At 41.9% G+C, this 27,416-nt stretch overlaps 1 protein-coding gene across 1 annotated transcript; it reads left to right on the top strand.

Annotated features, from left to right (window-relative positions):
- Positions 1–1,097: 1,097 nt before the first annotated feature.
- WWTR1 (WW domain containing transcription regulator 1) lies at positions 1,098–25,519 on the top strand. The gene is made up of 5 exons (XM_010087543.1): positions 1,098–1,260; positions 14,375–14,574; positions 23,280–23,413; positions 23,953–24,065; positions 25,133–25,519. Exons 1-5 carry the CDS (start codon positions 1,098–1,100, stop codon positions 25,315–25,317), a joined length of 795 nt encoding a protein of 264 aa, XP_010085845.1. The 3' UTR covers positions 25,318–25,519.
- The last annotated feature ends 1,897 nt before the right edge of the window (positions 25,520–27,416 follow it).

The following is a 27,416-nucleotide window of genomic DNA, read 5'->3' as shown; positions in this document are numbered from 1 at the left end:
CTGATGTATTTTGCAAAGAATGGCAGATCGTTTTTGCTTTTCTCTACACTGCATTTGCAGGAAGTAATAGCATCATTGAGATATTTAGGAATTAAATGTTTTGATTTAAACACTAATATCTTTTAGCACTTACATGTAACAAAGAAGGTAGCAAGAAGAAACACTGCGACAACCAATGTGTGCTCCAGTGGTTTGCAGACTTCGGTTTTATGAGTTTCCTGGTCATCTGAGTTGCTTTGGCAGTTTCTTAATTCCATTTTTCCCAAGAGATTAATCCCTGAACATGGTATTTCAGAACCTCTTGAAGATGGCTCTTCAAGACCACAGGTTGCCCAGAGCAGCTGTGGATGCCCCATCCCTGGAGGGGTTCAAGGCCAGGCTGGATGAGGCTTTGGGAGTGGGAGGTGTCCCTGCCCATGGCAGGGGGTGGCACTGGGTGGGCTTTGAGGTCCCTTCCCACCCAAACCATTCCACAATCCCGTTATCAGAAAACACTAATTTACTGTGAGGGTGACTGGGCACTGTGCTTGTAGATTTGTTGTCTTTTGCCAAATACTTACACCAGAAGGATGGATCCTCAAACTCTTAAGTACGAACGAGTCGTGAGGATGTAATCAGGTAATGAGAACATATTCTCATGGTCTTGGACACATACAGACAGGCTAGTTTTCTTGGTGCGGTAAGGAAGAAAGCAGTTAGATTTGGCAAGGCAAACGCTTGCCTTTTCAAAACTGAGCAAAATGTCCATATATTGCTGAATGAAAAGTGCCCGTGTATTTGAGTACATAAAGACAACTGGTAGGACAAGTGTAATCAACTTTGGGACAATTAAATAATCTGGAAGATGAGTGTGTTTTCATTATCATAATAGAATTCACCAACTGTTAAAGCAATTATTCAACAGCAGTGCATAAAAAGTTAAAATGGCAGGGGCAGAAGATCAGAAGAAGAAAATCAATGACAAGATGGTAGTTAATTTCAAGTGAGTTAGGGTGAGATGAGAAGAGTAGAAAAACGTGGGATAAGAAAAGCAAATAGGACTTTAATGACATTATGCCTAACCATGTATATAATGCACTTGGATATTTGGTGTTAAGATGGTGTTTTATCTTTCCTTTCTCAGTCACATAGAAAAAATTACAACATGGCAAGATCCTCGAAAAACTATGAACCAGACACTGAATCACATGAGCCACCATCCCGCAGCTACTTCCACACCGATACAACAGAGGTCCATGGCAATGTCTCAGCCAAATCTCGGTGAGTACTGGATGTCACCTCTGTAGTGAAATTACAGAAGAGGGAGGAGAGCCCTTTTACTGATTAGCTTGCCAAAGTAATTTTTGCTTCAGGGGCAGCTCTGATTCTCCTATCAGGCCTAACAGTATGTTCTCCACTTCTTTTTCTTATTTTTCCCTCTTAGAGTTGTCACTGAGTGAATTCACACTGTTTGAGGTGAAGTTCTGACATCTCATGCATTTTATTTTAGAACCTCTGTGACAAATTTTTGGTGTAGTATTGAAAATAGAAAAATGAACTCTTCCTGTGTTTTTCCATTCGGAGGTGGTATAAAGCCTCTGCAAGCCCACAGTGTACAGCAAGCTTTTTCCCCCAATTTGTCAGTGAAAGTGAATCAAAGCCAAATCCTGTACTGGAATACTTGTGTACTGAATTTTAGAAGAGGGACTTTCTCATACAAAGGATTAGAAGCAAAAGTATACACCTAATTAACAGTCTGTTCTTAAAGGGACTTCAGGTGTTCAACAGGGGCATTTCCACAGGCTTCAAAATCTGTCACATCGGAGACAGACTGTATTTCATTCATAACCCTTCAGATTTATAGATGAGGTTCCACTTTTGGTAGGTATTTGTACAGTGCTTGGCATAGTGGTGCAGATCTGTGGCTGGATTTCCTAAGTATTAACCCAGTAGAAATAGTATGTAAAAATTTCCACAGTGTCCTTATTTATTTAATTGAGAAAATATTTTGCCAATATGTTTTGGTGAACTTATTCTGGTGGCTTTCAGAAGGCATGCTGTGACACTTTGGGAGCAAGCAGATCTGTTTGCTCAGCTGAGTAGCACTTTCAGCACCGTATTATTAAACTCAGCATCACAGTCCCTGATTTTCCAACCCACTTGTTTGAACACACTAAGTGTGACAGTATTTTATTTAAAAAATTATTTTAAAAGATGTAACCTAGAAACTGATTGCAATTACAAGATTGCAATAATCTGAACAGGATACAGTAACCTCTAAATACTTCATGTGGTGGTTTAAGATACATGTGAGTGCAGTTCCCAGGACTGAAGTAGAATGTCCGTATTTTGAAATTATCTTGGCCAAAAGGAGGGGCCTTTCTGCTCTTTGTGACATTAACAGTGTTGCTGTTAAACCTGCTTTCTTGGGTCTGCTCAGACACTGAAGTGAGCAATTGGTTGGGCTGGCAGTCAGATCTCTAAGCCTGAAGTGGTTGTGCCAACATCTTACAGACATCAGAGGAGCAATGGGAGCTGGATACCGAGTTAAGCCACTCTTCTGGCCAGAATTTTATAACTTTTTAGCAAATGAAGGCTATGCATGTCTTTTGCCTTAGTGTTTTTTTGGTACTGTAGGAATTAAAATAAGTTTTTCTTTTGAAGATGTGCCACTTAAAAGAAAGGGATTTAAGTATTCCAGGTCTGCATACTGGTCTGCACTTCCAATTACTAACACATGTGTTTTCCTTGCTATGCTTCTTATGAGGAGATGGAAAATCTGTTCTGTTCTGTACTGCTTGTTGCTTTGGTTTATATTCAGGAAACATTTATTTGCTGGTAAATGTACAAAGGCACTTACAAACATCTTATCAAAAGCACAGAGTGTGACCAAGTGATGCAAAATCATAGTGTGCCTGTGCTTGAGACAGAGGAACATATAGTGAAAGCTGATTGAGATTAGTAGCCATATCTTTAAGAATCTGCTGTATGTTTTTACCTTCTTTCTTACTGTGCTTTTATGTGTCTGTCTATAAGCTACACATACTGGTTTTCTTACAACTTCAGCAGTGTTAGTTTTCTCACTAACATTTAAAGCATAGCTTTTGCAATATTATATAACAAAGACATCCAAAGGTATTTCTTCCTTTGATGCATCTTGTTAAATTCACAGAAAGCTAATACGTGGTAGGCAGGTTTCTGTGCTCATTGACACACCACCACCAAATTCTGTGGAGTATGGGTTTTGGCTATGTGTACCAAGATTTAGGGGAAAAAATTAGATCCTTATAAAAGTTTCTTTTGGAACTATTTTTAATTTAATGCTGCTTGTTTTGTAGTCTTTCTCTGTTCTACGTTATGCAACACCCTAAACCATTGTTATTTTCATCCTGCTTCCTTGGGACTGTTTTAAAGAGATTTCTTTTGTGATTGTACTCTTCATCCACTTGGTGAGCACAGTCTGGTCTTCATTTAAATATTTTCCAAGTTTAACAGTTTGCAACTTATTTTGAGATAAAATAGGCTGGGCATCTATTGCTGGCCCTGGCTTCAAACTGGTGTGACTGGGATGGATTGAGGTTCCCCTCCCCTGGCACCTTTAGTTTAAACCCTCTTCACCAGGTTGTCAGCCTGTGACCAGAGGTGCTCTTCCCCTTCTCCGATGGGGAATGGTACAAGCAGGATCGTTTTAACTGCTAAGTACGCTGGTTCTCTAAGGTGAAAGACATTATGTGCTGCACAGTAGAATTTAACGTGAGGAGCCTCTGACAGTGACAACTGTTAGTGTTATAGAAGTTCATCCATGAATCTAAAAAGTGTAGCTTTCAGCCATATTGCTAATGGTAATTTGATTGGGTCTGGATACAACTGGGGATTGTGGCACTTTGCCTCTGCTTTCATTTTTTTTAATCAGACAGGAAATCCAACCAATAAAACAATGCAATAATCCTGTCTAAGAGCAATAAACACATGAACCAAAGTTTCCATATCCTGCCATGATAAAAGAGGTGTAGCCACTATTGTTTGGGGATGATAAAATGCAGTTTTGGTTGCTGTGTTAAAGTGAGTCTCTGGAGATAAGAACGCAGAAACTCCCGAAGTGCTTAAAAACAGGTGGTATGTATTGTAGTGAAAACTAACGTGCTTGAAATGGTCTCAATTTTGCAAGGCTTGGTTTGCATTGGCTGGAAATTTGTCTGCGAATATATAACGTTGAGAGGAACGTGTTTTTCCCTTGGTGTAGCCCGTGCCCTCACACCCCCTGCACGGCAGAAAGGCTTCCTGTTCCAGGTCATTCTTAATTAATGGATATCCTGAAAGAAGTGGACCCAGTTCGGTTGTGGTCAATGTGAATAATTTTGGCACCTGCTTCTGGACCATGAAATAGTACCAACAGGAGAGCTGAAAGCGTTGTAGACGACTTGCACGTTCTGTGTAAATGAGAGTTTTGTGGCACAGCTCTGGAAAATAACAGGGTTTGGTTTTGGTTTTTTTTTTTGTTATTTGCAATTAAAACCTCTAAGATGTAAGGTGTCAGGCAGGTTTCAAATGGAGTACCTTATTTATGTTTTAAGGACAGTGGCTAATACTTACAGAGACTAATACGAATTAATTTCAGTGTCAGGTAAATTAAGTCCAGGTATCTCAAAGGACACACACCTTTAAGCCAGCAACTGACTGTCTGTTAAATCGGAAATGTTAAAGGTTCACGTGTTCAAAAGAGATGTTGGTATTGTTTCAAAATTAGTAATTTTTAATTTTAGCACAAAGAAGTTCCTGTTGTGCAAGCATTTCCCTTCCAGATTAGTAATCTAGACGTGGCAGTGCAGGAGTGGAGTGTCATTTTCATAGTTCCAAAGTCAATGAAATGCAAAAGCTGAAGATTGAGTAAAACAACAGTAAAAATAATCTAGTAAATATTTTAAATAATAATAACGGTCATCAGTAATTGTTCATTAACATTAAAGCTGTCTCTTCAATCAAGCAGCCCTCACGGTTATTTGTTGTTACTGATTTATTGTTAAAAATGCTTACAGAGAAGGTCTCCGACTTTTAAATAACTTCCTGCTAGATCATAGCTTTGATGCTACACCTGCAGGTTGTTCATTTGGGATTTTTTAGGCTTGAATCATTGAAGACAGGGAAGATTAGTTAAATGTGAATATCACAGACCTTAACGTAACAGTTTAAACTGTAGAGAAATTTCTGTATAGCTGTTTTCAGCCCAGAAATCTGAATAAAGGAGTCTCTGTGCACTGGGATAGTATAACTTTTTGATTTAATACTTTACAGATTTTTGGAACAAAATGCACCAGAACTGAAAAGCAGCATTTTTTGCTGACCTTGTTGGAAGGCTAATGCTCTTTCTGGGAAATAAGTGAAACAAGCAGTTCTTTGTTGGCAGAAGCGGAGAGAGAAAAGGAGGGGAGCCTAGTCTTTTTTCTTCACAATGTCGTGACTAAGTCAAAACTGTAATATGGCTGGGTTCGTCCTCTTTTTTTTTTTTTTAACTTCTACAGACATTTGGTTTTCATCAGGCTGTGTTGCGTGACACCTGACGCTGGCCAGTTCGTATGAATTAGGCTCCAGGCTGCCTATAAACAGAGTGGAAAAAAAGATCCACAGTTGCATCCAGACACTTCTGACGCTAAAATAATAAAAGTTGGTGCAATTAGTTGAATGCATATGTCAGAAACAATTTCCACTTGCATGTTTTGGCTTCTGCAGCTTGCAGAGTCTCTTGCCCACAAAATAACCCTTGCTTAGTATGTGTCCAGCAAGTCATCAATAGAAAGGTCTCCTACGATGTCAGAAAACTTAATTCACTAGAATATCATTATTAACTTAAAAGCAATAAAATAATTTTTTCATTTTTCGTCTAACTGGAAAAAGAAAATTACATGGGTCTAACTTGAAATGTGAACTACATAGCTGTAATTCCATGGACCGCAATGGAACTGGCCACATAGTCCAGGTTTGGAACTCAGCTTCACATTTTTACTCTCTTTCATTTGAGCTGGAAAATTGTGTAATAGCTGTTTATTGAAGAGACTTACTTCGTTTTGCAAAATAAATTAGATTTTCCCCAAGAGAACTGAATTCAAGGCCACCCTGAGTCTGTCTGCTAGAATGGTGAATGCTTTTCACCTGATGTGTCCCATCTCCTTTAGCATAGAGTGGTAGGTTTGAGCTTTTTATATTTTCCTTTGTTTGCAGAACCTTAGAAATGTTACCCTGGAGTGCCACACCCTACCTAGTGAATTAAAGCTTACTGGAGACCAGTTGATTTTCCTTAGTTACCTTTTGATCTCTCCAGCAGTCCAGAGGTCCGAAGGCTCCGTGGACCACGGGCTCAAAGGCTTGTTAAAGTACCGCTGATTCATGAGATAAGTGTCATTGTGCTGAAATCAGTATTCACACTGGGTAGTCTACTTGGAACATGAACTGCAGGGTTTTTTTGTAACCCCAACTCCGTTGTGTTCCTCATAGCATTCAAATACAAATTCAGAATGCAAATATAAATAATAGCAGGCATTAATAAAATTGCGTAATGTGCCATATTATTATGTCCTAAGGACCAGAGATTTACAGAATTTCATTGTACGGTTAAGTTTCTCACTGGAGTTGACACAAGGCTTTCCCTTGACTTCACTGGGCTCATTTAGACTGTTAGTGGCAGAGAGCTATCAGCTGTATTCAAAAACTGGCTGTTTGGTACAGGAGTTAATCTCTGGTTCGGTTGACTACTTCCAGAAAGGCGGTTAGGTAGACTTCTCTCAAACCAAGTCTCCCCAGGTAGCCCTGATCTATGCTGGGTGCCCGCTTTCTGGGAAGCTGCTGAACATCTGCCGGCTGATGGGGAGTCGTGAATAAATTCTTAATTTTGCTTTGCTTGCGTGAACGGCTTTGCCTCACTTACTAAACTGTCTTTATCTCGGCCCACGAGTTTTTCTCGCTTTTGCTCTTCCAGGTCCCCCCCATCCTGCTGGCAGGGGGAGGAGTGGAGTGACTGCCTGCGTGTGGGCTTGACTGCTGGCTGGGGGGGACACAGCAGGACAGCTGCCGTTCTCAAAAGCTGTGAGTGGCCTTGCTGCACCTTTGCACTGCATTGAACCACTTACACCCAGTAAGTCCCAAATTGTTGGATTTCTTTGTGTGTTCGCACACACAGATTTCTGCCGAACATTCCAAAGCCTTGCAGCCAGAGGTCTTGGCAGAATTGTTCAGTTCACCAAGAATTCCCTTTTCCCCGTCTGTCAGAACTCTGATGGCAAACGCTTCTGCGCTTTTGGTTGTGGGTTGCGCAGCACTACTGCGTTAGGTTTTCTGAAACTTCGTTCAGTAGCTTTAACCGCTCTGCCCAACAGCAGGATTTCTGGGCCGATAGTTCTTTGGAGGGCTGTGGGTTTCATGTTAGCGCTGCCTGTGCCTGTCCCTGTGCCTCTGGCTTTGTGCGTAACGTCACTGCGTTTCCTTTTTGTTTGTCGTTTGTCTCAAGTATTCCAGCTGCCACTAAGTTTGCAGGGAACATGGAAAGATCACTTATCATTGGTAGACTTTCTTTATGTTCTTTGACCTGGACGTTTCTTTAGGTCTTCTGGTTTTCTCAGGTCAGAATTTCCCAGAGATAACACTGCTGATGTTGGAAGCTGCTGTTGTCAGTGTAAGCCTGTCTGCATTCTGACAGTATAATCGTCTGTCTTTTTCTTGAGAGCGTTGTGCAGAGAATGCCAAATCTGAAACTGTGTTGAGATCTAGCCCAGGTCTGATAGTGATTCCCTCAAAGCTGGTGCTAATATAGTCCCACAAAATGAAGTGGGTGCCTCGGTACTGCAGTCTGTGGGGTCCAGGGGACTTAACTTGGGGATGAATGACATCTGCGTGCCTCTGGAGGGGTCGCGTTGGATAGCACGCTGGCGTCTCTGTGTTCTACTCTCCTGAACACCTGAAAGCAGGTTGCAAAGATGGCTCAGCTGTCCCTGCAGACTTTCTACAAGGTCCAGGAGGATTCATTAGCGTGGGCTTTGCACCACCTACAGGTAATAACACTGCCTCCAGACCCAGACTGGCCCTGGATGTTGCACAGGACTAACCCATGCCTGTTCGATGCAGCTAGTGAGTAATAACATCTGCGCTCTAAACAGATCTGCCTAAGTAATAACATAATCTGCACTCTGAACAAGCCATACAGTTAATACTTTGACAATTCGCTGTGTTTCACTCCTGGCTGATCTGGAGGATATCGCTGCTGGATGCAGTTCTTAGTGCCGTAAACAGGAAGAACTTTTGGGTAAATCAGGAGCCCGTACAGTGCCTTGGATTGCTGCCATCAGAAGTGCTGGGCTCCCTCCTGCAGCTGCAGACTTCTTCGCTGATACCGACACTCACTACATTTATACAACACTGTGAGACGCCCTGGTACCTCTGGCACCAAAAATTTTAAAGTTGTTGTGCTCCTCACAGCACTTTGACTGTTGTGTACAGCCTGAGAATTTTCACTGCTCTCTACCTGTGCTTACCAAACTCTGCTCTCCGTCTCTTTCTCTGCTCACTGCTCCCTGAGCTGGAGCTGATGTGCACTTCAGCACTGCTGTCTGTTACTGTTTTCTTCATTTTCCTGGATATTTCAGTTAGATTTTCCTGGTACTTAAGACATTTTGCTGTCAGTTGTATTGTTTTCCTGAGAGCCGCAGTGATGCTTTTGTGAATGTTTCCTGCCTGGAAGCAGTGACTCTCCATGTGCAGGAGTTCGCCCATCAGTTACTGTCTCTGCAGTGGATCTGCTGCCTCTCTATTGCTTCTGGGGATTATTCCCGGTCATACTGTCCCGTTCATTTTGGTACACTTTTCCCAGGGAGATAATGAAACCTTTCCACTGTTTTCTCATCTTTATCTCCTGTGGTCAGTTCTGTAGACAAGGTGAGGTCCTCAGCTGCAGATCCTGTGTTTGCAGAGTGTTCTCCGGTGCGGCGGCAGCAGCAGGGCTCTTCTGTGGGCAGAACCTCCTTGGACTGTTCCTTGCACTCTCCCTCCCCAGGAGGACGTTCTGCACCCCTCTCTGGTCCTGGAAAGCGTGTTTCGTGGTGTGACGCCCCAGTCCCAGGCCGGCAGGCGTGTGTGCGTGTTCACACACAGCCTCAAGCCTTCCACCAGCGTGAGGCCAGGGGTCAGCTGGCTTCCTGCACAGGGGGGAGGATGGCAAGCGGGAAGGCTTCATCTGCTGCCTGTGGGTGTTGGCTAGTGCACGAACTGCGTGGAGCTTTTTAGTGCCCAAATTACCTCACTTGGGCCAAGAAGGGTGCCGAGGAGCGTGGCAGTGGCTGAGGGGAAGGGAGCAGGGGCTGCTGCTGCTGTGCGTGGTGTGTCCTTGGCCTCGTGGGGTATCCTGAGGGCCTGTTCCCAGCTGCGTTCCTTATGGCCCAGCCCTCGGCAGCCCCAGGAAGGTGGTGGGCAGTGCTTCTCCACAGTCTGGAGGCCCATTTGGACTGGCTGTTCTGCGGAGGACGCGCTCCCCGTGCCGTCACATGTGAACTGCTGCTGTAGAAACACCTTAAAACTTCATACGTTAACTGAAGGCTTGCTCACAATGATTTCAGTGCCTTTCAGTGGAACCGATGCAAAAGAGTACTTGCAAATCTGCCGTGATTTGATTGCTCTTCAGCTAGTTCCCAGTCAGCTGTTTTATTGCTGTACATGTAGCATTTTGACCCTTAGGATATATTTTTAGAGCAGCTGAATGCAGCAGTTGTTGTGGGAAGTGCTGCAGAATGCCCCAGGTTTTGGTTTAATTTTGTTTTCTTTAATGGATATAAAAAAAGAATTGCCTGACAGTCTTGTGTTTTATACGATTTTTATTTCCAGTTGATATTTGTTTTGACCTACGTTAGATTAACTTAGTGTGCCTTATATGTGTGCATGCACATGCCTCCAGATTAGATTTGACTTCACAAAAGTAGACCACGCATCCTGAATTTGCTTATAGGGCGTTATCGTGATGGCACTCAAGAACAATTCCAGTGGAATGATGCTGTTCTGTGGTTGGTAGGATCAAAGCCTGGGCCTTAGCATCTGTGTATTTATAAACTGGTTTTGAATGATATTAATGAAAGAACATTGATTTTGTCACCACATGAATTTAATGCTCCATTTTAAGTTAGATTTTGCCACAAACACACTCTGTCCAGATACCTTCACAGAGCTGTCTGTACGTGTTTGAAAGCACAGATGTGTGGCTGCTCTGTACGTAGTGTTTCTGAGTCTGTCCAGTTTGGGCTGCTCTGAGAGTAGGTGTCTGGTGTTCAGACTGAATGGAGAGTTACCTGAACCCCAGATTTTTTTTGAAGCAGTGTATGCTGGACAAAAACGTGGTGTCAGTGGGTTCAACCAACCTTCAGTAAGTTTGTCACTGTGACAAATTAATGGTTCTTTAAAAACCATTCCAATCAGTGGTAGTTTTGAACAGATCTGTTTTTCTGTGGATGTGTGTCCAGAGGTTCAGACCTACAAACATCAGAGGAGAAAGGCACTGATGGAAAGAGAAGAGCCAAATAGTGCAGGGGGTGGAATTGGCTGAGGATGGGTCCTGCCTGCTCCTTGCCTTCTGTGCATCTCCTGCACTGAAACTTGTAAACTTTGCCAAAGCTGTAGCTTTATCAAACCCAGATGATGTAAATAACTCTTTTTGGAAGTAGAATGGATTTTTGGTGTTTCTTAGAAGTATGATCACATGCTTATGGTATAGTTGACTTGTAGGAGATTGTGTGTTGTAATTTCTACACTCCTAATGTCGAGGTGTAGGAAAGCTTGCTTTACGCGCTGTACTGAGCTTCCTGTAGTTCCTTGATGGTATGTAACAATGGATAGTATTGCTTGGAAGAAAAGTAATTTACTCCAACATGTAGAGTTCATTGGACCAAGCACTCTGTCCCTGTGAAAGAAATGACCTGGAGGGTTATTGGGGACCGTAGCTCAGGGAGAAGTATTCCTCAGCGTTTTCATATTGTCTTGTTCTTTGCCTTCTTGCAGGTATAACCTCAGTTGTGGTATGACATGGGTACATGATGAAGCTGATGAAGACGAAGGGAGTATTTAGTATGGCAAAGGCAACACATAGCTGTGACGGATAGTACTACAACTGACACCCTAGCCCCGAGTGTGTCCCTGACACACCATACGGGCTATGAATCTTTACCTAGCTTTGCCTGGTTCTGTCATTTGCATGTGCTGCTTAGACGAAAGCAGTTTTCTTATGGAGAACTTACTGTATTGTGGTAGTCCTTCAGCCAGCCTGGATTCCTAGCAAGGTTGTTCTATTCACTCAACCATTGACATGCCAAAAATTTAAACACATGCTTACGCATGCGAGAAGAGTTAAATTCCTGCCTAAGTTCCTATGGTCCTGGCAATTTAACACCAGATTTACACTGATAAAATTTATGTAATTGTACTTACTCATTTTAATGTGAACAAGAGTAGATTCACTGCATCTTAAAATGTGGTTCCACATGCTGTTTTCCAAAGTGGTTTGAACTCTGCACCCAGCTCTGATTCCAACCTTTTCCCTCTCAGCACTGCAGCTTGCTAACCTTTCTGGGTTTTTACCACCGAAAAGTTGATCATCAGTGCTGGCTTTGGTCCGTCTTTCCTACAACCAGCTTATTTTAAACTGGATCCGTGAAAAGGTTGTCTTACTGCAGGGCTGCTTTTAACTTGGATTATTTCTTGAGCTGGGTTTGCCACTGAAGCTAAAATACCATGCAGCTGCACCGTCAAATGGTTCCATAGTCTTCACAGGCTGGACCAATGTGACACTGATCACCCAGAAGGAAGAATTTCATTCAGATCTGATGTGAGCACATGGAAGTATTTCTGTCAAACAGAGCAGGGCAAAACTTATGCTGGCCAGATGCCCACATACCTGTGTTACTGCAGCTGGAGGAAGACAGGACGGTACCTGATTTGTCAGACAGCTGCCTAGAACAAAGTTAACCTTTCAAAAAAAAATTTAGCTTGGAACTGGCGGAGTGAGTTAAGTTCAGAATTTATATTCTATGGGTATCATACATTTGATCCAGTCTGTAAAATCATCAGCCCTTTTCTTTCCATGCACACTTCTAACAATGCCTACTGTGTCCTGCCGTCCCGTGTCCTTTGAGGTCAGTCGTCTGCACAGCAGAAATATGTTCAGGGCTGAGAGGCACAGGACTGAGTTGAGATTTCTGTTCTCATACGGATAAAAAGGAAGATACAAATCTTAGTCCTTTGGGCAGAAAAATACTGTCTCTCTTCTAGAGAGTATTTTAGTATCTGAGGTGTTCATGTTAAAAGGTAAGAGCTTTGTTTATTGTGCTGTTGCCCCATTAGTAAAAGAATCCTTGCAAATATACCAGTTACTTTCTAAACCAGTGCACAGCTACCCCATGCAATCCAAACTGGCTTCAGGTACTGTGTGTGTTTTTTCCTGGAAATGAGAAGGTAGGGAAGGAGAAGAAGGAACTGATCACTCCGGGGTTCAGGAAAGGTATAAGGTTGCCTTGCTGGGAACTAGTTCATTTTACTCAAAAATTAAAAGGAGGCACAAGCAGAGGCAGTTTCCCCTCTGTCTCATTTTCCTCCTGTTTTTTTCCAAGCTTATTACTGAGGGAAGCATTTATAGAGAGAAGGGGTGGTTCTCTTTCCATGGTCGAGCGATACTTGCTGTCAAAGGTGCCAAAGGATTGTTTTAGTTTTGTGGCGTGGTTACCAGTGACTGTGGAGCTGCACAAAGACCTGCAATTTCTTTCATAACAGTTCTGTAAATAAAAATGCCCATCCAACAGAAAACTGTGCTCTGATTTATAGTTTCTGAATTTGACCAGAAAGGATTATGTTGATTTAAGTAACATTAACAGTCTAAGCAACATGAACTATCTGAGCGCAGCTGTTTGTCTGCAGGTGAGAGTTTAGCTGGTTTACACGGGTATAAATTGGGTTTGCTTACAAAAGGTCCTGTTTCGCCTGCTGTCTATGGAGTTATTCCCCAGACCAACCTTTTGAATATCCTACCAGAGGTGGGGAATTAATGGGTCATTTCCAAATCTGGATGCAGATGAGGTTTCTGTTGTTAATCATATTCTCACCACTTTGCTTTTTATTTATGAACATCTCTCGTCTGTGTGTCATTGAGAAGAGTGTGTATCGCTTTCATAGTGATGGAGAACGCACACACTGCTCAGTATTTGTGCCAGAAATAATTCTTACAATAATTAATTTAGATCTGTCAATAAAGAAAATGTTAAGATTGAAAACATTTTTAGTAGCTTACTGCGTGCATCAGATGTTAACTGTACAATATGGTGCTTACACATCCAGAACTCACAAGAGAGTTACAAATGCCTCTGTTGTGTTAACTCAGGTCTAAAGTCAGACACCTTAATCTCTAGTTTACTAGACCTTTTTCATTTGGAAATGAAGCCGTGAGTGGTAAGTTCAGCTGTACCTGATTTATGTAACTCCCGAGAGGAGTTATGCCAGGCCTGACCTTGGCATCTTTTTTGCCTGCAGGCCAAAACAGGCTTGCATTTAAGAACTCATTAAACTAAATTCTTGCCTGATGTAACTGTTTAAAGCAGCTGGGGATTTGGGCGGTTCTTTCCATACAAGATTGATAAAAGATTTTTGCTGGGTTTGATTATGAAGCTGGTGCCATGTATCACTAACTTGCAAGTGCACTGTTTTGCTATTGATAGTAATTCCCATACTGTGAACTCAGATAGCTCACTTACACTGACTGCATCCTGAAACACGGAATGGCTGAGGCCATTTGGAACAAAGAGCGGTCTTTGCTCAAAAGCGACAAGGACATCAGTCAGAAGTTAGCAGTATTCTCACCACTTTGCTTTTTATTTATGAACATCTCTCGTCTGTGTGTCATTGAGAAGAGTGTGTATCGCTTTCATAGTGATGGAGAACGCACACACTGCTCAGTATTTGTGCCAGAAATAATTCTTACAATAATTAATTTAGATCTGTCAATAAAGAAAATGTTAAGATTGAAAACATTTTTAGTAGCTTACTGTGTGTTATAGGCACACATTTGTAGAGGAATTTTCAGTTAAAAAAACTTGCATGTCATTTACTACCTATCGTTAGGTAAATATTTGAACATAACAGGTTGAATATAAATACTTTATGTATTACAGGTATTCATGTTTTATACATATATGAAATACTAAAAATCATTTATTAAGCAATTACCAGTACCAGATCTTGCCAGATAGAGTCGTTATCTCAGTCATTTGAAATACAGTAATTCTAATAACTCTGTTCTGTGAATGGGCAACATGTGTCTGAGACCCTCTATTATCTTAAAGTACAATTCTGCTTAACAAGCCACGATTTATTTTCTTTCCCACAGTCATGAATCACCAGCACCAAATAACACCCAGCACTGCCATGTCGCAGCAGAGTCGTCCTCCCCAGACTCCGCAGCCGGGGCTGTTGAACCTGCCCAGTGCCCTGACCACACAGCAGCAGCAGCAGCAGAAGTTGAGGCTCCAGAGGATCCAGATGGAGAGGGAGCGAATCAGGATGCGTCAGGAGGAGTTACTGCGACAGGTAACACCAGGGATATTCTCTTATTTTGTTCAAGAGCCTTTAGTTCAATGCATCCTCATTTTTGCCAGGTACAATTAGCAGCTCTGTTACATTATGTCAAGATTAACCGTTGTTTTAGGTAAGGGTAATCACAAAGCTAATAGAAATAAAACATTTCATTTTTTTCTCTAAACTGGCATTGAACAGAACACAAAATGGCCATCTGTCGGGAGTTACAGACCTGGCGTCTTTCTTACCAGCTATAATGGTAGCGTAAGGACCAAATTCTGTTCTGCATCAGTTTATAAATCTAGAGCAGCCATCACTGTTGAATTCTCATTTTAACTTGGTTTGCGTATTAGACTGTGTTCATGCTTCACTGAATATAAAGGCAGAACATATGGAGGTGTTCCTGTCTCTGATCCCAACTCTATAACTTGCACCCTTTGCCTTAGAATTAAAACAAAATCACATTCACGACTTACGTGAATACCTCTGATTTGAAGACTTTCCAGAGATGGTTCTTTGTGGATGTCTTTATTGTTCTATTTCTTGAGTTTCAGCTTTATATAATGACTCATATTTTAAAAAAGAGATATGTAACTTCCTTTACACTGCCTTACGGAAATAAAAAGTTTTAACAATTGTGTTTCTTCTCTTGCGGACAGCTCCGCTGGCAGTGGTGTGTTTCGCGTGGCATATTAATCAGCTTCCTATTTCTCTCAGGAGCAGTGTGAACGAAGTACATTTTATCAAGAGTAACGCCATTATTGGTGGCCTTGTAAATGCTGCAGTTACAGTTCTAAGTACTTTTAAAAATGGTGACTTTCACAAAATCACAGAATCGCAGTCTGGTTGAGGTTGGAAGGGTCTCTGGAGGTTATCTGGTCTAACACTTTAGCTTTCCTAACCTCATCCCTGCGTGCTCGGACATTGTCTCTGTATTCCTCCCAGGTTACCCATCCGTACTTCCACCCTCTGTGGAAGTAATAATTTAGTGGAATTACTATGTCATGCCTTCAGTGCTTTTGCCTTTGGGATTGTACCATAATTTGTGTTTATTTTAAGGTAGAAATACAGTATGACATTTCTCTGCAGCAGGTAGAAGCATGTTTGTTACTAGACTAATGAGAGCAATCTCCCTGCCCGGGGCAGGGGGTCGGAACCTGGTGATCTTTAAAGGTCCCTTCCAACCCAAACCCTTCTATGGTTCTAGAATTGTCTGAGGTTTTCTGATGATTTATTAGAGAACGATAAGTTGCTGTAATGTTTTGAAATGTTGGTGACCTGTGTAAAATGCAAACAGAAGCCTAAGAAAAATCCTCACGCTTAGATGCCCTCTGAGGAGGAGCAACAGAGTGTATGTCATGGTCACAGGTATGTGAGGAGTGATGCACGTTTTCTTCCAAGTCTGGAGGAGAATGACTGAGTGATGAAAACAGACTGGAGTAACTTAGTAACTTCATCTTGTGCAGACAGCAAGACAAACTGTGGGAGGAATGTGCGTACTGCCACTTAGTAGGCTTCTGTAAAAGATTGATAACAAAATGAAAATGGATATCTGACAAGTAGAATCACAAAAAAAACAGAGAATATTTGTAAAAACACTTTACAACAATGTACTTGCTTCATTTATTTTTTTTACTTTCACTTCCTTCCCCTAAGAACTTAAATGCTTAACAAAAGTTATTAACAAAAATTCATTAATACCTTTTGAAACTGTACAACACCACCTAGCTGCATGTGGAAATAAAAAAAAGCATTAAAATTATGTGCTTTTATAGCTCCTGCAGCGACACTTGGCTGTCTTTGCATGTGATTATTCCCATCATCTTGGTGAATACGGGAACATGCTCAAAGTTCAGCAGTGCTCAGTGCTCTTGCTGCACAGGGGTGAAAGGCAGATCTGATTTCACTAAAGTTTCTGAATTTTTTTACCTGCTCATGTTGGGGCTGACTTTTGACTTTCATGATTCAGACCTGAGTCTGGAAACTGCACAGACACCAGCATCTCATGCCTGTGTTCAATTTCCATTACCTTTAATTTTGGGGAGTTACACTCTGACAGGTTACCTGTGTGTGCGGAGCTGTGTGCAGGGGGGTTATCTCTGACCTACGCAGTGATCTCCAGCCTTTTGCATACCTTCTCCTTTGCTGTCAAGAGCTCAGAACATAGTAGAGATGGGTGTGGGAGGAGAGTGGGGATATCTGGTATGAGCTTAGTCATAATTGTCATTGTGCTAATAACACATTCAGCTATTTTTACTCTCTTTGGCTCTGTTCTTGCTTCAGGATAAGAGCAAATTAAGCTTCAAAACAGTTGTGCCATGAACATAAGGGCTGATTTCCCTGCTATGCTGACTCTATTTTACTTTGAAACTAATACACGCAAACCACTCTGCAGCTGTGCCGTACTTAATCAAGCCTCAGCTTACTCTGCCCAGTGCCACCCTGCGCCTATGGTGTTTGTTGGAGCTCCATGTCGGATAAAGCAGGACAGCATCACTTCGTGTTACCAAGTTCTCAGAACTGGTGTAGCTCTTAGGAAACAAAACATTTCCCACCCAAGGAAACCAAGATGCAAAATCCATCGTTCCTAACAGAATTTTGTGAACTTCCTGCCGGTAACCTGAGCGCTCCTGAACCCTGGCAGCTGCAGGAATGTGACAAATCCCTCTGGAGTCATCAGTGTTCAAGCACAGCTACTCCTACCCTGACCCTTCACTGCTGCTGTTGCTTTTCTAGTGTAACCTATCTAAGGGAAAAGCGCTGAGTAAGCATGCACGCTGTTGCTAGCAACTGCAAGGAGGTGCAAAGTCTGAGTGAGCGGGGAGGAATTCTTGCTGGGGCATGAGCCTCCTTGCAGCCCGGCAGCAGCTGCTGGCTCCCGCACCCTTCCTGGCTGCAGCTGCCCGGGTGGAGCCACACACCCGCCGGGGGGATGCGCGGTTCTGGAAGTGCTCCGCTTAGGGAATTTTTTCCTTCTTTGTCCTCCTCTTCATTTAGTTGGTAAAACCTCTGGAACTGCAGACTGAGTACATGCAAGACAGGCAGCATTTCGGACAGCTTCTTGTTAAGCGTTTCCCTACTCAGTTTTGTCATTCTGGAAAAAGTTTGGGTTTTTTTTTTCTTACTGATGGGTTTTTGTCAGCTTTCCAAAGGAAAAGGGAGAATCTGCTTGCTGCTCAGGAGCTTCTGGGAAATGGAAGTAGTTAGAGCTGATGTCGGTAAAAAATCTCTGAAAGGGTCCTTCCTACGGGGAAGGTGTCTCGGCACTCCTCTGTGTTCACGAGTGCCGACCTGCAGCTTGTTTGGATGGGTGCAAACAGCCACAAAAGCAATGTGCTCCTTCCTGATCCGCCAGTCCTGCTCCATGAATGTGTGCACAGAAAGACACGGCTCACAAGAGGCTGTAGAAGGAGCAGTGTATGGGGAGGCAGAGGAAGTTTTGTCCCTGTTTTGTCCTCTCAGAGCAGAACCTTTCTGCCCTGCTGGTGCCCTTTTGACTGCGCAGACTGGCCCGTAGTCTGATTTATTGGTGGCCTGGGCAATATCTAGATGTCTCACTTTCCATCCTAAGTATGAGAACTGGCAGAAAATAGATTTCAGTGACTAGCAATGTAAACTCACCATAAGAATGCCCTTGCTCGACCCCCCAGCTGGAAATGACTGTATGGCAACGAAGCGTGGAGCTCAGCTCAGTTCTGCCAAGGAGGGTTCCCGGACATGTGGCAATGTATTTCTAGGTTTGTCTGGCATACAGCTAAAAGGGGGTTTACATCAGGATTGTGTTCAGAGGCAGTGAATAATTCAACTCGCTGCAAGGCTTTGAAGCTTTTAAGGACTTGTGCAAATAACCACTGATGAAGCTTTTTGACATGCCTTTGTGATATCAGAGTTTTTTGGGAGTGTTTTTAGTTTGTTTTGTTTTGTTATTTATTTTGAAAATCCCCTTTGGGTTTTTAAAATAGCATGTGCTGCTGCGCCAAGCAGATCACTGTGGGCGTTTGGTGCTTTTTGAACTGAGTGCTGAGGGTTGGCTCAGCTGGCCAAGAGGCAGCACGCCTGCTCTGGAGAGCTAAGAGCTGATCACAATAGCTCAGGCTATTCGTGTAGCTTGTAACTGTCCTATTACCATTCACAGGGCTGCGAGAGGTCTCTGGTATTTTTGCCAGACTTTTTAACCTAGGGTAGGAGATTCCTGAATATTCTTCATAAGAACCTTGTAGCCATGCTCTGAATAGGGAACGGGACATAGCAAGCTATCACAGCTTCTGTGACTGTGTAATTGATTCGTTACTGTTGACCACTGCTATAATAATGTCAAAGAAGCAATAGTCTGACACCTGTAGCAGTGGTGAAGTTGTAATGTGGCTTCTAGGCAAGTCACCTGCGTCAGGCAGCAGCAGAGGAGGAGCACACGTCAGTGTACGGCTGAGCCAGTTCTCTGTCTGTTCCCCCACCTGGCTCTGACCCCGGCGGGCAGTAATCTGTTGGTCTGTGTTATAAACTACACGGTGAGCTTTAGTGTTACCAGCAACGTGCAATATGTTGGAATTAAGACATGGGAGGTGCCATGCCATTCCCCAAGTGAGCGTAGCTCAGGTAACTTTATAATAAATGTAGTGTTTCTTGCAGCAAAGAAGAGACAGGGACTTAGAGTTTGCAAATGCCAGCGTGAGTCTGTCTCTAGGGCGCTGGAGGCTTTTCAGATCACAAACAGGGTTGCTTCACGAGGCCTGTCTAAGTCACATAGTAGATTAAATGTTCCTGGAATGGATTGTTAGCCCTGCTGCGGTTGGCGGCTAGGAGGGCTCGTTACTGATCTGGGGGCATGGTTAATGAATGTCTCCCCGTTGGACCAAGCAGTTGCTGGCACCGTATTTCCCAAGGAGTTGGCTGTCCACATTCCCCGATTGCGCAGGTCAGCTGCGGGACAGGAAGCAGCCAGCCTGCAGGAAGGTCTGCAAATACCTGTGAAATTCACGGCACTTTGTGCAGGAGTAGTAAGTCCAGTGCCCTGGGAAGAATGGACATTTTGCAATGCTTTCCTGTTTTTGGAAGGCAGTGAAGTGGAAAACCTTAAAGTTTAGCAGAAGTCCTTCTCAAAGGGCTGACTGCCCATCCTCCCGACCGCAGGATGGACAGCCTGATGCGCAGCGGTCATGTTGTCTCTGAGCCCTTGCTCTTCTTTTGTTAATAGTCTCTTCCGAGCTACTTTTGGAAATTAAATTTCCATGGAAACAGGGAGTAAGTTACAGAAGTTACCAATGGTTTAGGTTTTTCCTCTCACAATATGATATTGAAAAATCCAGTGTCAGTCTGAAGGCAGTACCTGTCTGTTCAGTGGAGGGAATGGTTGCAGCAGGTGTCAGCTCACCTCCGGTTAGAAGGCCAGGAACGGTGACGTGGAGGTAGCCCGGGTTTCAGCTTGGCCTGGATAAGCTTGCCCTTGGCACTGACCTGGGCATCTAGCCCATAAGGAAACCTCTCCTGTCGTCGCTCGGCTCCTGTCAGCCACTGAGAGGTGTCCGAAGCGCAGTCACTGGGGGGGCACAGGCCCCGTGTTCTGGGAGAAGGGTCCTTAGAGCGCAGCCCTTGGGTCTGTATTACCCTCAGCTCTGCTGATACGGGTGCCGTCGTGGCTGGTGGTTGCTGCCAGGTGGAACAAGCCGGCAGCAGCAGGTGTAAGGAATTCTCTGCTCTTTCCAGTGTTGGTTATTTGGCCGGGCACTTTTTGAGTCCGTCTGTAAGAGAAATGGAAAGCTGTAGGAAATTCTTCCCTGTTCCTGTGCACTTAGCGTGAGAGGGAGAGTATTTATTGCATGGAGGGTTAATGGTGTGAAACTCCGTTTGTGAACAGCACTGTGGTTTTTGCAGTGTACTTTGATCTTATGTACAACCACATTTTTTAATTAGTGGGAGGTTCGGAAGTCTCCACCCATGCGTTGTGCTTTGCTGATCTGGAAAGCAGCACCGGAGGAATCGAGGTGTGTTTGTGCTTCTGGGTTGAGTTCCAAGGAAGAAGGCATGACATGAAGACTGAGAAAAGCCTCATGTTTCCTGTGATCATTTAGTTAAATGTGTTTTATAAAGAAGAGATTTATCTCTTGTTTATGTTTAAAACAGTTCCATGGACTTGTACAGATTTTTCAGTGTTGCTTGGAAACCTTTCCTCACTTTGTTCACACTTTTGTCTTAACTACAGTACTTCTGTGATGGCTGTGGAGAGCTGTGGAGTTAATACAAGTCTTTCAGAGTAACAGAACTCACTGGTTTCAGAAATAAGCTGGTTTTGGCAGTATGGTGAGAGCAATTATGTAAAATTAATTAGTCGGATAGAACTTTAGGCTGTCAATACGTCATTACCTGTTTTGGAAACACAAGGCACTAGATGTCATCCCTGCTAGGCTTCTGGCATTCTTAATCAAAAGAGTTTCAAAACTGTTGTTGTCAATCCACCTGCTAATTATCAGCAAATACACCCTTAAATAATGGACTTTCGTCTTTACAGGTGCATGACTTTTCCTTCATAGATTTTCTTTGGCACATCTCTCTGGTAGGACAGTTGGTCGTTAGACTTTGTCATCTCTGGTCAATTGTTAGTATCAACTTTTCAGCTTTAATATTTTTCTGGGCAGCATATTTTCAGGTTAGTTTTCTTTTTCATGAGCAGGGAATTTGGCAAGCCTTCCCCTACCCCCCAACACACGCATGCACAGTCCCCCACAAGCTGAGACACTGATTTGTGCTATATGATCCATTGAGAAGTTGCTGGATACAGGAAAGATTTTCCACCACCTCCTACAGGCAATAAATTTTCAGGCTTATTTCTGATACAGTGCTGCTGTATTGAGCAATACAATTGAATTTCAATCTGATAATTGAAAAAAAATGGCATGACAGCTGTCAAGAAATTGTTAAGAACATTGCCCAAAACAGAAAAGCAGAATCTTGTACATAGGATGTATGTATGCACGTGGTTGTTCTTTGATAGAGACACAGGATAGCTGAGGTTGTAAGGGACCTTTGGAGATGGTCTGGTCCAACTGCCCTGCTCAGAGCAAGGGCCACTGCAGCAGGTTGCTCAGGGCTGCATCCAGTCAGGTTTTGAATATCTCTGAGGATGGAGACTCCACAACCTCTCTGGAAAAGCTGTCCCAACATTCGATCGCCCTTACAATCACAAAGGGTGGTATTGGGGCAGTATTTTCAGTGCGGTAATACATGTGCAAAGTAGCAAAGAGAAATAATTTCCATCAAATTAAGACTTAGTCACAATATTCTGAAAGAGGTGAATACTTGGGTCTTGAACAGAATATTCTGAGTTATTTTATTTTTAGTAATAGCATTTGATTTTTAGAAATGACAGCAACCAGAATGATAACCAACATGTATTTTCCATGTTGGTAAACTAGGGGAAAGGGTTTTTTTGCCTTCTTTTTTTCCTGTTCTGATCTTATAATTATTAGTGTGAAACAACGTCTAGTGAGATTCAAAAATGCACTGCTCAAGTGTCACAAACATGAACTTCATTGCTGGATTGGACTTTAGCAAAAAAAAGAAAAATCCTAGCTAAGTGTATCCTGCCTCAATTTGGCTGTCTTCTTTTTCTCTTCTCTTCCTGTATTTCTTTCTTTATGGCTGTCTTTTCTCTTTTTCGTTCTTGCTCTCTTTCTAGTATTGACCTTACTGTGTTGCTGCAGTTGCTGCTCTTCTTATATTTAAAGAAATACTTTCAGTATCTTCATGTAGACCATTAAAGAAACCAGTCTGCCCATTTTCAGAGGTTTGTACGTTTTCACTGAGTTCAAATGGTTTAATTGTAAATAGAAACATCACCGTTAGAATTGTCACTTGACAAATGTAATGACATGCACAGGCTATCATGCATAACCTATTAAGAACCTTCAGGCTATTTATTCTAAACACTTAGTAAATAATTGCACCATCTAATGTAAATTATTATTTATCAGTGAATATATTGGTAATGTGATTATAAAGGCAACATTGCATTAATGAGCACCAATATGTTAATTCCCAATGAATAATTTTTACAGTATTCAATGAAGAGACCAGACCAGTTCTCCTCATCAGTTGAAAACATAGTAAAACATCATATTCTAGCCTCAAAAAACATGTTAATCTTTTCTGTACTTGGGAGAATGAATGACTGATTCAGTGGAGAAAAGTTTTCTATTAGGATTTAGATAAAATATTTTATTTTCTTATTCCATAAAAAAAATAAACTTGAGTAAATTAGGTAAAAAACAGATACAGATTTATTACGTTAAGGTCTTAGGATATTTGTTGGGAACATCCCTGTGGAGCCAGATAACCTTTGTGTAGATCTCTGCACCGCTAGATATCACGGTTGTCGCACATGATAATGCTGGAAGGATTCATTTTTCAGAAAGAGTTGTGAAGCTGACTGGAAGGTCCTGAAGCATGTCTGCGGCCAGCTGGGTGGTGGGGCTGGCTCCTGGCCGTGGTGGTCACCGAGGGGTGGGTTCTGCGGCGCTTAAGCCAGCAGAAGTGGGCATGAAAGTTGCTCTGTCTGCATTCTGATTTTCTTCACACCAGTGTCTCCAGTGACCAGTTACATAGTTTACAACTACTTTCCTAAATAAGAAGATGTGTATATAGTGCATGTTCGCTTGTAACAGGACTGTGGTACTTCTGAGCTGTTGGAATAACCCTTCCCGTGTGTGTATTTGCCTTTTCAGGAAGCTGCTCTGTGCAGACAACTTCCCATGGACTCAGAAAGCATGGCCCCCGTTCAGACAGCTGTGAATGCACCTGCCATGGCCCAAGACATGAGACCTATTACAAATAACGGATCCGACCCTTTCTTGAGCAGGCGAGTTCATGTCCCCTTCATTAGGCAATTGGTTCTGTTGCCTTCTCTACATGTTTAAAGCTCTTTCTAAAGCGGTTCCCTATATCATCTTCTTTTGTACGTACTGAGAACGGAGTGTAGCCGAGTGGCTGACCTGAAATCTTTCTGTTTATACTTCAAGAAGGCATCTTAGAAAAATCAAGCAAATGGTAACAGATGGTTTTAATTGCTCTGTAGGTGTATGTAGCAGACTCTATGCGGAATAGATACATCATCTGGGTATAAATAAATGCAGGTTTTTTGTGCTCTCAGAACTGGTTTTGTCTAGAGAGTTACATGCATATGTGTGTATTTCCAAAGTTCGGAGTGGCCTCACTTCAGTTGCTTTATATTTGGGTTAATGTGACATGACCACATTAGTGGCGAACAGTTGAGAATGAGGCTCAGTGACTCAGTATTTAATATCTAACCTACTGTGCTGTCTGTTTTCAAACACCCTGGTCAGGAACTCTGTCTAACAGAACATCTTTACTGAGGCTTTTTCATGTTTCAATTTATAGTGGGCCATACCATTCCAGGGAGCAGAGTACAGACAGTGGCTTGGGATTAGGGTGCTACAGTATACCAACGACACCTGAAGATTTCCTCAGCAACGTGGATGAGATGGATACAGGTAGAATACTCTGATTTAGCTTAAATTATAAAGATACTAATAACTTTGTGTTACAACCAGTAATGTTTTATAATTGCATAACTCAACAATAATCTTGCTTTCCTATGCAAGAGAACAGACTGAGACTGTGGGGCAAAATGCCTAAAAGGTTCTTAGTGCCTAAAGGATTCTCAGCTTTAAGTTAGGTTCAGATTCTACCCTTTTACCTTAGACTGATATAAACAAAGTAAGTAAAACTTGGAAAATGTCTGCCTTAAGTTGTGTTTTCATGCCATAGTCCCAAGGTAGGAGGAGGAAAAATCTCATCTTGGCTTACATTCTTGGTGCAAATCACTGCATTTTCTACCTCTGGGAAATCAGTCTCATTAATAAGTCTCTTCCAATGGCAAAGTTGTATTTGCCTTCAGACAGAATGTGTTTAGCTGGTTTGGGTTTTAGTATGTATTTATTTCTATATCGGTGTTCTTGTGGTGTTTAAAATACTGAAATAAATTACTAGGAAATCAACAGGGTTTTTCCAGACAGTGAAATTCTCAGCACTTTCTCACCTCAACTTCCTTTTGAAGTCATGAGAAGTTCTAGATGATGCAAAGAGTGAAAGGTTTCTCTATTAAAGATTTTCGTGCTTGTTATTATTAATTAGTGAAAAAAGTAATATAATATTGCAGAGCTAAATTGCTGTAAAACACTTTTTTCCATTACGCCCCATGGGCTGCATTCACCCCTGTGCAGAGAGCAGGCGAGGGGGTTTGCATAAGCCTCAGTTGCATTGCTCCCTGTGCAGAGTAGTGAACTTTGAACAATCATGCTTCCCAAGTGGAAGATCAGAGGCTGATTGCTTTGGACACTGCTGGAAAGGGCCTTCTGTGCTTCTGAGAGCAAAGCAAGGATATTAAATTAACTCTTGCAAGAATATGCATTCTGCAAGCAAATCCAGTTTTGAGGTAGTGTTTGCTCACAAGTGCATATGGGAAAGGGGGAGTCTAATTTTTGTATCAATTGTGTTGTTTTAAGCTACCCACAAGAAGAGTTTGGTTATTTCAAAAGTTGTTCTTTATTTTTCCTAGGAGAAACTATAGCACAGACAACAATGAACATCAATCCACAACAAACACGTTTCCCTGATTTCCTCGACTGTCTTCCAGGAACAAATGTTGATCTTGGGACTCTAGAGTCAGAAGACTTGATCCCTATTCTCAATGATGTGGAGTCAGTACTCAACAAAAACGAGCCCTTCCTTACCTGGCTGTAATCGCTGAATGCTGATTCAGCCTACAGTGCGATTCAGCATTTCTTTTTCCTCTTGAGATAGAGGTAGAATATATGAAAATCCTCAAAAGATATGACTTACTGCCTTAATGACTTTTGTTACATCATCTTTATGGTGAGGTTAATCTCTGCCTGGATTTGATTGACACTAACTTAAGTATAAAATACATATATATATATATATAAAAATATACATATATGCATATATATCCCTTCTTCTTTAAAAAAAGCACACTACTTTACACATCAGTACACTTCTTTACCTTTTCAGACCAGGCAGAAATGTTTCACTTTAAGGACAGAAAGTGGGTGGTGGTTGTGCATATCCCTGGCTGATGCCTGGGCATTGATTGACATCACAAACCCTTCATGAATTACAAAAGCTAACTACTGCGTCACTTGGTTCAAAAAACCTGCACAGCATCAGACCATGAGAGCAGTTTTATTGCTATGTTTATAACAACAGTATCAGAAGCTTTTTTTATCAATTTACTTAAGCTTTAAAAATCTTTATTTCATTCTTAGTAGCACTGTGCTGTATGGAATATAGATTAAATCTCATCCATATCAGCCATAGTAATTCTCATGATATATTTGTAAAGGCACAAACAGTACTATTGCAGTTTCTTCTTCCAGTATATTACTGTATAGTTTTTGGAAAATAAATACTTCCAATCTGAAAGTGCCAGAACTGTTGAGCAACATTTTTTACACTACAATATTGTTGCGAAATAAACCAGACTGGTGCTGACTGCTGCCTTTTAAAAATAAACCAGTGTATTATAAATAAGCATTTTTTAAAAGATCTTAGATTTTGAAGTTTATTATATTAAGCACTACAATTTTGTAACTTAACACATGAACAAACAATTTTTTTATATACATAAAATCTGTGGCAAGTAAATGCAAAAACATGCTTTTAAAGTCAAGTCTGAAAAACGTGGCACAACTTTTTAATGTCATATGTAGTGGGGAAAAAACCCTTGCTCATACTGTTTTCAGTAATGTTTGTAACTGACAATGTCAAAATACATGTAGTTGTATACATGAAAAAAGATGGTGACTTTATCAGGGCAATGCTAACACAGTGTTGTAAACTGACCGGTAAAGTTCCTTAGTTCTTAAGTCTTCCACTTACTGTAAAGGGTGTCCAGGACACCGGGCGTGTTCTGTGTGTTCCTACCTAGTGTATATCCTACAAACACTTCTTTGTCAGAGGTTTGGGACTGAGAAGGCATCAAGGACATTAAGCTTGCAGTTCCCCTGAAATGCAAATGAAGTCCTAGAATTCTTAAATATTTCGAAATTATACTATTTATAATTATGAATTTAAGCTTTTTATATTGAAAAAACACATCTTTTTTATGAGGCATTAAAACTTTTCTCTAAGCTTAACCCAGGCTATGGAGAGAGAGGAAGGAATGTAGCACTTGGTGTAAATGTGTGTTTGCCAGGTCTAGTAACACTTCACAAGATCTTACTGATGCACCAGAATATTGATCACTAAAGATTTTTTTTCCATCTGGTTGGGTGAAGGTAGGTGAAAAGGTCAGTGATTAAGTGATGGGAATATGGAGTAGGTTTGGAAGATGTGACAAATGTAGATGCTTGCCGGGAAGGGAGGCTGCAGATAGGGATACACAGAAAGCGAATCACCAGTGTTCAGTAAAAAACGCGGTAAAGAGCTTGGTACAATAAACTACCTTGTCAGCGATGAACTGCTGAGTGTACATGGTGTCAGAAGATGGAAAATAAAAAGCACACATACCAAAATTTTGAAGAGAGATGGAAGGCAAAGACCTACAGTCATGAAGTTGTATTACATAGGGAAAGGTAGCTCTTTTTGTGTTTGTTTGTTTGCTTTTTTAATAGAAAATGAGATGTGACAGCAGAGTTGTGTCTGCACAGAATTGAATAACTGAATGGGCATTGTGTTTCTTTTTTTTTTTTTTTTTTTTTTGGAGGGGCTATTGGGGGGAGGGGGTAATTATTTTTGCTAGTTCTAACTGTTGAGATAGCAGAAATTTATTTTCAACAAACAGGGGACCGGGCAGGGCTGACCAATATTACTGTAATTATGAT

Source organism: Pterocles gutturalis, unplaced genomic scaffold (genome assembly GCF_000699245.1).
Source record: "Pterocles gutturalis isolate BGI_N339 unplaced genomic scaffold, ASM69924v1 scaffold16546, whole genome shotgun sequence".
In the NCBI taxonomy this organism is placed as follows: Eukaryota; Metazoa; Chordata; class Aves; order Pterocliformes; family Pteroclidae; genus Pterocles; species Pterocles gutturalis.
The sequence above is the reverse complement of the archived record's forward strand: the minus strand, read 5'-3'. Positions and strand labels throughout refer to the sequence as shown.

Coding starts and splice junctions, on each gene's coding strand:
- WWTR1 (XM_010087543.1), top strand. CDS start 1,098: ATGGTGTTTTATCTTTCCTTTCTCAGTCACATAGAAAAAATTACAACA. Junction 23,414..23,952: donor TCCGACCCTTTCTTGAGCAG/GCGAGTTCATGT, acceptor TTCAATTTATAG/TGGGCCATACCATTCCAGGG. Junction 24,066..25,132: donor CGTGGATGAGATGGATACAG/GTAGAATACTCT, acceptor TATTTTTCCTAG/GAGAAACTATAGCACAGACA.